This window comes from Semicossyphus pulcher, unplaced genomic scaffold (genome assembly GCF_022749685.1).
Source record: "Semicossyphus pulcher isolate SPU_LCO1_2020_fin unplaced genomic scaffold, fSemPul1.0.p SCAF_15, whole genome shotgun sequence".
NCBI classification, from domain to species: domain Eukaryota; kingdom Metazoa; phylum Chordata; class Actinopteri; order Labriformes; family Labridae; genus Semicossyphus; species Semicossyphus pulcher.
Window position 1 is genome coordinate 6,720,223 of NW_027211659.1, and position 11,229 is coordinate 6,731,451.

The 11,229-nt window shown below is 42.2% G+C and overlaps 1 protein-coding gene across 1 annotated transcript; it reads left to right on the top strand.

Annotated features, from left to right (window-relative positions):
* The first annotated feature begins 3,585 nt into the window (after positions 1 to 3,585).
* On the top strand, positions 3,586 to 9,177 carry zic5 (zic family member 5 (odd-paired homolog, Drosophila)). The gene is made up of 2 exons (XM_069663534.1): positions 3,586 to 4,630; positions 6,015 to 9,177. The coding sequence occupies exons 1-2, from the start codon at positions 3,586 to 3,588 to the stop codon at positions 6,452 to 6,454; spliced, it is 1,485 nt and encodes a 494-aa protein (XP_069519635.1). The 3' UTR covers positions 6,455 to 9,177.
* Positions 9,178 to 11,229: the final 2,052 nt, after the last annotated feature.

An 11,229-nucleotide genomic window follows, 5' to 3' on the forward strand; every position in this document is an offset into this window, starting at 1 on the left:
GCGCTCACATCCGAGTTAACCATTAGTGACCCGTGAGGTCGAGCCTCTCCTCAGCACAATAATGAAGTTTTGCGCGATAAAACTCGCGTGTTTTCCCAGATTAGATTGAACTAAGATGGTTTGGTGTCTCTTTGAGTGGAGGTGTGTTTATGTTTGGTTTTAATCCACAGGAAAACTAAAGGTTAGAACTGCTGTTTTACACTCTTACACACCACAGTCCTCATTGTATTTCCCCTTTGTACGCCATACACGCAGAGGCATACTACTGCTGGAGGGATCCTGTTGTAAAGCTAAGATTTGCCTCATTTGCTGGCAATTTTCCACCACAAGCATGCGCCCAATCCGCGTCTCAAATGTGGATTTACAGGCCAGACACCACAGCTGCTCATTCACGCACAAGTCAAAGGAAGTTTACTCACATTTTCACCAAATCAGAGTCCCACAAGTCCAGCTCCACGACACGTTTCTGGGTCCGTCTCCAAGTGCTCTCTCTGCCTAAAGCGACACATAAACGCGTGAAGGCGAGGGAAACGTTTTCAAAACTTTTTTGGGGGAAATAGTGCGTCTCTTAGCTCGGAGTGGGACAGGCTGAGCGTTGTGTGTGCCATTCTTCCAAGTCCTATTTCAACCCGCACCACAGGAAACTGCAGGAGCTGATCCAAGTTCAAAGTCACGTCTGCCGACCCCTATAAGAAGTTCTTTATTTCTGTGGAAAAGCACAAAACCTTCCCCAGATAGGGAGGAAAGAGAAAGAAAATTAAAAAGGGAAAAAAAATCTACCGGGTATAGAGGCACATGGCTGCGGGTTTCTCTTTCTGAAAGGGGGTCCAGGCTATTGAAAATCCCCCATAGACCAGGATTTCAACAGGTTCTGGGACCAGTTATACACACTGGGACGTGGCCAAAACATTTTAAATATAAATCATAGAACTACAACCACTCAGAATGTGATTTAAAGTTGTCAGCATGAAGAAAAGCCTATAAATAAAGTCACCACTCGGCCGTATAGGGGGCTCTGCCTGCGCGTAATAATGGGGGCCAAAGGCGTATTTCTCCTCTCTGTTATCTGACAATATCAATATGTTGACACACTGGAAGGTTACTTGTGTGGCTTCCGTGACCTTGTGTTTCATGGACGTTTGACCTCTGACCCGTTAAGACCACATATGTTGGCCCCTTGACTCCTTTTGGTAAAATAACCCTGTTTATGACAAAGCGTCTTTGTTTTAAAGAGAGAGAGAGGGAGAGAGAGAGAAAGAGGGAGGTTAAGATGTCCCCCTCTTCCGCGTGAGGCAGCGACAGCTTTCAGGTAATGTGGAAGCTATAAGTCAATACAAATTAACCCCTTCCTTCGCGAAAGTTGCTTCTATGTCTTTGGATTATTTAAAATATGTGTTGTAAAAAATGTGGCAGCAATTTTGAGCAAAGAGTGTAACTCATGTTGCAAAAATTGCACGTGCGTGACATCCGCAAATTGTTAAGCAGCAGCAATAATCACTTTAGTGATTTTTTGTTTCTTATTAAATCATTGTTTTTATGTATTCTGTCTGGTTTAAGTCCCATTTAACGTGGTGTTTAATTTAATGTGTATGAATCAGGGCCCCCTGAACAAATCATAAACAGTGCACCCACTGCTGCTCTGTGCTGTTTTATGGCTTTCCAGAAGCTTCTATTGGAGCTGGGCACATTTTATTTATTTAACTAAATCCCCGAGACTATTAACGCCACACACATGTGGCCACCGGTGTTTGAATTTTATTTTTATTTTACTTTTAAAGCGACTAAAAATGTTGATAAAAATAAATATGGCACGTGACAAGATGGGAGATTAGCTGCTGTAAATAAAAAAATAAGTTTACAAGCATTAAATAAGAATAGTAATGTGTCACATATTTTGATTAAATGTATTATTTTTTATTTATGAAAGGTTTAAAAATCAGTTTGAGAAGTTTTGCTGATTAGTTCATAAATCAACAGAGGTGCACGTGCAACAGGCCCGTAACATGTCCCTCTCCAACATGATGGAAATTAATTAGAAGCCCACTCATGAATGCAGAGAGATGCTGTCGACTCATGTGTTTTTAAATCCCTGCACTCTGCCGCAACTTTGCACGATAGACGTCGTGATGATTTGCTGTCACGTCGATTGTGAAGGTGAGGTGAATGAAGACATATCAGTGACAGATTCACGTCCTGCTGTCAACAGGGACTCTCTCAAATGGCGTGATGGCGTGTGATCCGTCACACTGAACTCACACTCGGGTTTAACGACCTCAGTTAGGAGCAAGGTTAGAAAAAGGTGGGAGATTATTGTTGGTCAGGGATACCAATAAATAAATAAAATACATGTTTTTACGAGTCCTGCCAAAATGTTGAGTAAAAAGCTCCGCTGTGATCCTCATCTATAGTGCTGTCTGCACATCAGAGGTCTGCTTAAACTTTTATTTAAACAAAGGAAAATTATTTGAATAGGATTTTTTTATTAAAGCAGAATAAAAAATATCTGAACAAATCAGAATTTAAGACTTGGAGGAGAGACTTTTTGGTTCGCCCAATTTCAGCATTAGACTGTGACGACTGCCTGCACCACCCACAACTACACTTTAATATGATTGTAATTTAAATAGTCATATTAAGTCAATATTAGAATAAAAACAATTATAACCATAAAGCAGTGAGTAATAACTGTGGCAGGGTGCGTAAAATTGAAAGACAGCTAAACAAACAACAACTGGGAAGCAGACGAACAGACTTTTGTTATTTTGTAGTTTTACTCATTTAATTCTTTTTTTATTCTATTTTATTTTTTAGAAAATATTTAATTTAATGTATAAATGCAGTGTCTTTCCACAGGTGCGCTTCTGTCATTTCAGATTTCCCTGACACATCACGTTCTCCCTAAAGGAGCTTCATGTTTGTGAAAAGGTTTTATGGCTCTTTTTTTTTTACTAAATACAAAATAAATTCACTTTGCGCATCATTGTTGTCTTTTTAGACATAAACACACTGTTCATACTTTAAGTCAAATAAATCCATCCAACAGCAGCAGCTTTTATTTCCTTTTTTCTAATGTCGACATCAAATCACCAGTGAGCCTCTTGGACAAACCAAAGCAGAGAGAGAGAGAGAGAGAGAGAGACGAGGCTGTGTTCGTCACATAAACTGACACGCCGGTCATCCACACGGACCTGCACCGGTCAACGCAGAGCCGCACAAACAGATCCGCTGCTAACTTTGTGAGTACAACTTTTTGGAGTCAACAGCGATAAAGAGAGTGAGGGGGCGGAACCCTGCTGAGCCCCTGCGCTGAACGACAGCCAATCGCTTCGTTCTCCTAACTGCCAGTCACCGAAATCCGTCCAATACCCGCAGTGCCATTTCTAAACTGTATTCCCCACTGTGTCCTCCAACTGTTGTATGTTCTGCCAATCGCTTGAGGACAGAGTGGGAAAAGGAGCAAGCAGAGTTAGAAGCCGGACAAAAGAACTTATAGAGCCCTTATATACATATTTTCCTAATGTTTTAGAGCGCGTGGTGTGGTGAAAAACTAGTGCGCAGAGTGCGGATGGACTTGTCAGCGTAGTTATGGAGCCCCCTTTAAGCAAGAGGAACCCGGCGATAAGATTAGCGGATTTGGCAGCGACTCAACCCCTTCCTCATCAGAATATGACAGGCTTCCCGGGGCTAGGGGGGCATCACCCTCTCTCCCACCATGCCCACCTCCACCCTGGGGAGCTGGGCAACGACCCCGGAGTGGCACTCACTCCATTTGGACCCGAGCACATGGCACAGACAAATGCTCTCAAACTTAGCCCATCTCAGCACATTCAGAGCCATCCCGAAGCCCAGACCGCGGCATCTTTCACTTCTGCTCAGACCACAGTTGGTTTCCCCGTGGCTCACCCCCACTCAGGCTACTCAAGCAGCAGGGACTTCATCCTCAGGAGAGAACTCTCAGCCTCTGCTATGCATGCACTTGGCGACCAGCATAGTTCCGCCTCCTCCCCTCATCACCATGGCATGTTCATCTCCCCAACAGGTGCTTATGGGCACGCGGAAAGTGGGGCCCATTCACTTTTCACTGGACTTCACGACCAGGCGTCCCCAGGTGCCCACCACCACCATGCCCTTAACGGGCAGATGCGCCTGGGTATACCGGGGGACATCTACGGCAGGCCGGAGCACTTCGGGCACAGGCCGGAGCACTATGGACCCTCTTCTCTCCACAGCTACAACTCCATGAACCTCAATGTGAACATCGCTTCTGCTCCTCACGGAGCGGCGGGGGCGTTTTTGAGATACATGCGGCAGCCCATAAAGCAAGAGCTAATCTGTAAGTGGATCGACCAGGAGCAGAGTCAGAAGAAGCCCTGCTCCAAAACTTACAGCACCATGCACGAGCTGGTCAACCACGTCACGGTGGAGCATGTCGGGGGACCGGAGCAGAGCAGCCACGTCTGTTTTTGGGAGGAATGTCCGCGGGAAGGGAAGGCTTTCAAAGCGAAGTACAAACTGATCAATCACATCCGAGTTCACACGGGAGAAAAGCCCTTCCCGTGTCCTTTCCCGGGCTGTGGAAAAGTGTTCGCTCGGTCGGAGAATTTAAAGATTCACAAGAGGACTCACACAGGTCAGTGCTTGTAAATGTTTAAACTTACACACCGCAATGTGAAAAATATCAGCCCATCAGAAAGCATTATCATGTAGCCGAGAAGACCTTGTTTTGAAATCAAACGGATAGACATTGCGATCGTGCGTAATTGCGCACACAAGCCTGCAAAAAGTTTTATTCATTGACGCATTGGCACAGTGTGAAAACGTGTTTCATTTCCTTTCTGAAATACAAACTCCTTTACTCGCTGAGACGCCTGCAGTAGGCGTGAGAGGATTAAGCCATATGATTTGTAAAACGTGCTTACGTACGTAGAGGACAGCGCTGGAACACGCGTAAATGTAATTATCCTCAGGCGTAGGACGTTTAGAAGCCGAAGATCAGTTTATGTATCCAGAAGGCTAAACGCACAGCGTATGATGTGTTGTGGTGTGCCAGGTGCATTCGTTGTAAGCATCGGCGTACGGTTAAACATGAAGGTTTGAAGCTGCAGAGGAATAAAAATAGATCCAAAAAATACTGTCCAACCAAAACAGAGCATCGAGGTGACATGTTGCTTACAGTGTTTTCAGGTCAATACTCTGAGTACTACAGGACTAACTTTCCACAGCGTCAAACTCTCATGAGTGCTCAGTTTGGAGGATTGTTTTTGTTTTAATTGCATATAAAAAGAGTCGTGTTTTGGCTAAGAGAGAGAGAGAGCTTCATTTTGGCCTCATGCCACACAATATCAATAGGCCTCTACACCTCTGCGATGATGTAAAATCCCAGGGGAAATAAACAAGCCATGTACTAAAACTAACAGCCTTAAAAAGTCAACTTTTATTGTTTACCGTTTTAAAAAAGCACAATGAACTTCTTAACAAAATTAATATATGCACTACAGGCTTTAATTTTGAACAAATCCTGTTGGACAGTGTGTGTGTCTGTGTGTGTGTGATGAGTTAGAACCACCAAGGTACATAAACTGCTCCTGGTGGTCTCCAGAGTGCACCCCCTCCTCCTCCTCCTCTTCCTCGCTCTACACCCCAACTTACACACATACGTGTAACCATAAGGCCTTAAGGCATGTTACACGTGTTCACACAGGAAAATGCTTTGGACAAGTGGGTGTGGAGAAGTGTGGCTCTATGGTACATGTTTGGTGAATAAGCTGTGGTGAGGAGGAAGCCCCAGAGGAGAGGTCCAGACCGCTACACAGAGCAGCAATGAGAAACCCCCCCTAATGTTGTGTTTATTCAAGGTGGTATGATGAGTCAGAAAGTAAATACATTATCAGTGCTTTTATTTTGATAGGTTCAATTGTAAACTATCCGCGTGGGCACTTTTTTGGGGAGTTGTTTAAGGCGGTGACATTTTTTTGCACGTGACACTGACTGCATCTGTTTCTCATTTCTTCCAGGGGAGAAACCTTTCAAGTGCGAGTTCGACGGCTGCGACAGAAAATTCGCCAACAGCAGCGACCGGAAGAAGCACTCCCACGTGCACACCAGCGACAAGCCTTACTACTGCAAAGTGCGCGGCTGTGACAAGTCCTACACGCACCCGAGCTCGCTGCGGAAGCACATGAAGGTGCACTGCAAGTCCCCGCCGCCCCCTTCCACCAATGTCAACTACATTTCATCCACAAACCCCCTCGGAGACCCCCTTTCGCCCAACCCCGAGCCCCACCGGAACCGCTCCGCGAACCTCTCCCCTCAGGTCACCAACCTGAACGAGTGGTACGTGTGCCAGGGGAGCGGGGGCCCCAACCACCTCCACACCCCCTCCAGCGATGTGCCAACGTCAGAGTCAGACGACGAGGACCATTTCAGAAACTCAGACCCGAGGACGATGCTCTGATAACCCCGTTTACAACCACGTGACTGTCAGACTTGTCACCGAGTTGACCCGTTAAAGTGTGTAGATCCATGCTGGCGCGTGCGCTTGGGGTATTGATCAGTTATTTTCACTGTAGTATTACTAAACGACTGTGCTAAACGCAGATAATTCACTGTTGTCGTGGGTGCAATGCAGGCCTAATGACAGGAAGGAGACATGTATTAGAAGTGGCTCCTGACCTTTGCTAAATTGTCGATAAAAAACTACCAAAATAAAATCCCCCTTTTTAAAATGTGGCTGAAAACTTTCAAAATAAAACTCACATTAGACCTAAAATTAAATTACTAAGGCTGCAGTGCAGGCCTAATGACAGGAGGGAGACATTTATTATAAGTGACCCCTGACCTTTCCTAAATTGTCGATAAAAAACTAACAAAATAAAACCTCCCTTTCTAAAATGTGGCTGAAAACTTTCAAAATAAAACTCACATTAGACCGAAAATGATGTAATTCCCTCTTTGCAAAGCTGCAATGCAGACCTAATGACAGGAAGGAGACATTTATTAGAAGTGACCCCTGACCTTTCATAAAACGTGTATGAGACTTCCAAAATAAAACACCTTTCTTAGAATATGGCTGACAACTTTCAAAATAAAACTCACACTAGAGCTGAAATGATATCATTCCCTATCCAATGCAGGCCTAATAACAGGAAGAAGTGGCCCCTGACCGTTCCTTAAATGTGGATAAAAACTGTCAAAATAAAACACCTTTCTTAAAATGTGTCTGAAACATGTCAAAATAAAATACATTAGAGCTCAAATTAGACAATTCACTATTGTCTTGAGGGCAATGCAGGCCTGATGACAGGAAGGAGAATTTTATTAGAGGTGACCCCTGACCTTTTTTAAACAGTGGACTTTAAAGAAACATGTCAGGCAAAATAAAACACCTTTATTAAAATGTGGCTGAAAACTGTCAAAATAAAAGTCATATTAGAGCTAACATTTGATAATTCAATATTCTCCTGGGTCTGCGCAGGCCTAATTGCAGGAAGGATACATTTATTAGAACATGACTGCCAAAATAAAACACTTTTCTTAAAACATGTGGCTGAAAACTGTCAAAATAAAACAGCTTTTTTTTAAAATGTGGCTGAAAACTGTCAAAATAAAAGTCATATTAGAGCTAACATTTGATAATTCAATATTCTCCTGGGTCTACGCAGGCCTAATTGCAGGAAGGATACATTTATTAGAACATGACTGCCAAAATAAAACACTTTTCTTAAAACATGTGGCTGAAAACTGTCAAAATAAAACAGCTTTTTTTTTAAATGTGGCTGAAAACTGTCAAAATAAAAGTCATATTAGAGCTAACATTTGATAATTCAATATTCTCCTGGGTCTACGCGGGCCTAATTACAGAAAGGACACATTTATTAGAACATGACTGCCAAAATAAAACACTTTTTTAAAACATGTGGCTGAAAACTGTCAAAATAAAACAGCTTTTTAAAAAATTTTGGCTAAAAACTGTCAAAATAAAAGTCATATTAGAGCTAACATTTGATAATTCAATATTCTCCTGGGTCTACGCAGGCCTAATTGCAGGAAGGACACATTTATTAGAACATGACTGCCAAAATAAAACACTTTTTTAAAACATGTGGCTGAAAACTGTCAAAATAAAACTCACATTAGAGCTTAAAAAAAAAAAAAGAGGAGCACATTTTTGTTTAAAGTGAGCCACTTTCTACATAAAACTCTTAAAATGAATGATGCTTTCTTACACGAGCAACATGCAGGGTTTAATTAAATGCATGACTTAAGACCGAAACGACATCTTTCATGTGACCTCCCATCATTCCCTTGCAGTTTAATAACTTGCCTGCTATCAATCACTGTCACGTTCCAGACATTTAAGGAAAATAAATGGTACCGCTTTTAACCCCACGAATGGCAACAAATGTTAAAGGACAGAATGTGGACGAGTTTTTTTATTTCGCGTGTTAAGTTGTGGTACAAACTTTGATAAAGAAAAAAAAAAAAAAACACGAGGAGGGAAACATTTTAGTGTCTTAAGGGTTCTCATTTACCTTTTCAGATTTATACAATACATGTGTTCGGATGGAATTTTGTAATATTTAAGAACTATTTAAGACTATATTTTATGCAAAATACACAAGTGTTATGCTCGTTACAGAGTACGAGTACGTCCCCCGAGACCCTAAATGTCTACACTGACAGGCTTTGACCCTGTACGATTTGTATATATGTAATTGTACTGATGCTTGTGAATGTTGTGTAGTTTTAATTACGAGAAAAAAATGTCGTTTTGTACATTGTAATTTATTTGCTGGTATCAATGTCGTACTGGAATTACAGGAACACCAAAGAATAATAATATCAGTTTTGGTGATGCATAGTACCCTGCTGATGTTTTTTTTTTTTTCAAATTTTATGTTAATTTTTTTCCACTTTTTTATTTTTAAATGTGGTCTGTAAGAAAACATTGACTTGAATAGGCTGTGTAATGTGAAACGTCCCTTTCTCGCATGCCTTTTTGTAGTGATCTGTCTTTCTGTTTGAGGTGCATGGTGCCGTTGGAAGTGATGGATAAAAAAAAAAGACAAAAAAAAAGAGGAGATGAATCAGCTATGATTGTGCAGACCCTTGATGTTTAAAATTAAATTTACAATATAAATTTCATGCTAAAATTAATAAAAAAAAACAGGACATATACAGTTCAGAATTTAAAAAAAGTGTCAAATTATTATGATTTATGAGTGAATCTGATTCATGAGAGTTGTGAAAGTGTTTAGAAGTAGAATGGTTGCACTTTAATTCAGCCGGACTTTTGTTGTTATGAAAATGACGCTTTTTTAAAAGGACATTTATTGTGGAAAAAAATGCAACAAAACATCATTGTCATTCTAACTTCAAATGAAAAAGTGGGAGTGTTCACTTCCTATTCTGGCATTTGTCGAAAATATCAGCCTGTTATCTCAGACATAGGCCTGTCAGGCCAAGGAGGCTTCTATAAACTAATCAGCGAGCTAATGGGAAAACTTATAGCCCCCTGATGGCGCTACCTCTGAAAGGCGCGACAGCACAAAGCAGCCGAGGCATGAATCATTCATGGGAAAAATAAAAGATAAAAAGATATCTGACAATACGCAGGGCCTTGTATAGAGTGTATAAAACAAGTTCCCCCTCTTATTTCCTCCATTAAAACGCACAATCTCACTTTCAAAGAGTTGCCTGTCCAGTCTATAGAATTACAATTGACCAACGCGAGTGCTGCGCCACTTCAAAGGCTGCAGCTTCTGAGAGGAAGGCCGGCCGCTTTCACAGTCTTCATGGTGCGTTAGGATTTCTATGGCGATTGGAGAGCGAGACGCTCACATCTGAATGCGTCTGCTTGGAAAACACTAACTGCCACTAAATGAACTTTAATCAAAGCTGGGGATGCACCCTCTTCCAGAAATGTGCGTGTGTGTGTGTGTGTGTCACAAATACACCGGTGGCAGGTAGATGACGCGCAAACCTAAAGACACGTCTGTCTCGTGAGGATTGGAAAAATTGATTCCTTGTAAATAAAATAAATAAATAAAAAGGAAAAAGAGAAAGGAGGAAACACACACCTGGTAAAATATCCCGAGTTTCCAGCCTGCATCAATTAAGACACTTGACTCAGGTCAACGTGGAGGATGCTGGGAAACATGCCATAAAACGCAAACACATGTAAAAGAAAAAAAATCTCTTATTTTTTACACATTTTACGCGCAGAAAGAATCAATTCAGCAGCATTACAGGCTTTTTAAAAAGGCAACAAATGCACGTTTGTTTAGCTGTACTTTATGAGCTTTATCAATTTTACAGCTGTCCCCTAAAAGCACTTTATCTGCTGCCACATTCAGAGCACTTGTGGGCCCCCTTTTTCTTCTATACGTTACACTTTTACAGGCCTGACGAGGAGCCTGCTCTTGTTAGGTCCTGTTTGGAAACAAGAGCTCAATGAATGTTACAAAATAAACACGATGAAAAATAACCAGAGACAGTTCCTCGGGTATTAAAAGGGAGGGAGACTTAATAAAAAGGAGTGAAGCAGTCACCCTTCAGTGAGAAGCGCTTTGAAGTCCAACTTATTATCTGAGGAATACTTTTTGGTTGTCCTAACGACGCTGCTGAAAGGGAAAGGCGCTCCTTTGTCAGCGATTTGTTCTCCTTTAGTGGGATGCCCGTGGAAATCACTTACATGGGCCACCTTAACATACTGCCTGCAAATCAGTAACCGGCAGAGTCAGACATGCAGACGCCACTTTGGAGAGGACAAAGCGAGAAGTCGCAGTGAAAACGCCGCAGCTTCTCAATTGCGCCCTTTAAAGGGGTTGAAGGATAATTTCTCAGACGAGCGTAGAGGCAAAACAAACGCACTCTTGTCAGACTTTACAAGCATTATCCATCTCCTGAATGCTGCGGGCACAATGCGCACGAAAATGGCTTGTGAAGTGATCATTTTGGTCACAAAAGTTAAGAGGCTCTGGGAGAAATGCAGGTCACTTGATCCGAGCACCTGCGCATGGAGACGGCAGTGCGCGTGGGTCACCTAGAGCAGAAAGATGCGCACTTTTTTTTTGGAGAGGAAGGGGGCAACTGAGGAAAATAAAACCGCGTAAAAATATATTTTTTAAATGTTTGAGAAGAAGAAAGCAGGTGTGGAGAAACAACCAGTCCCCCTCTTCCACCACCACCTCCATCCATCCGGAAATTAAATCTAGCAGAACAGCAGCA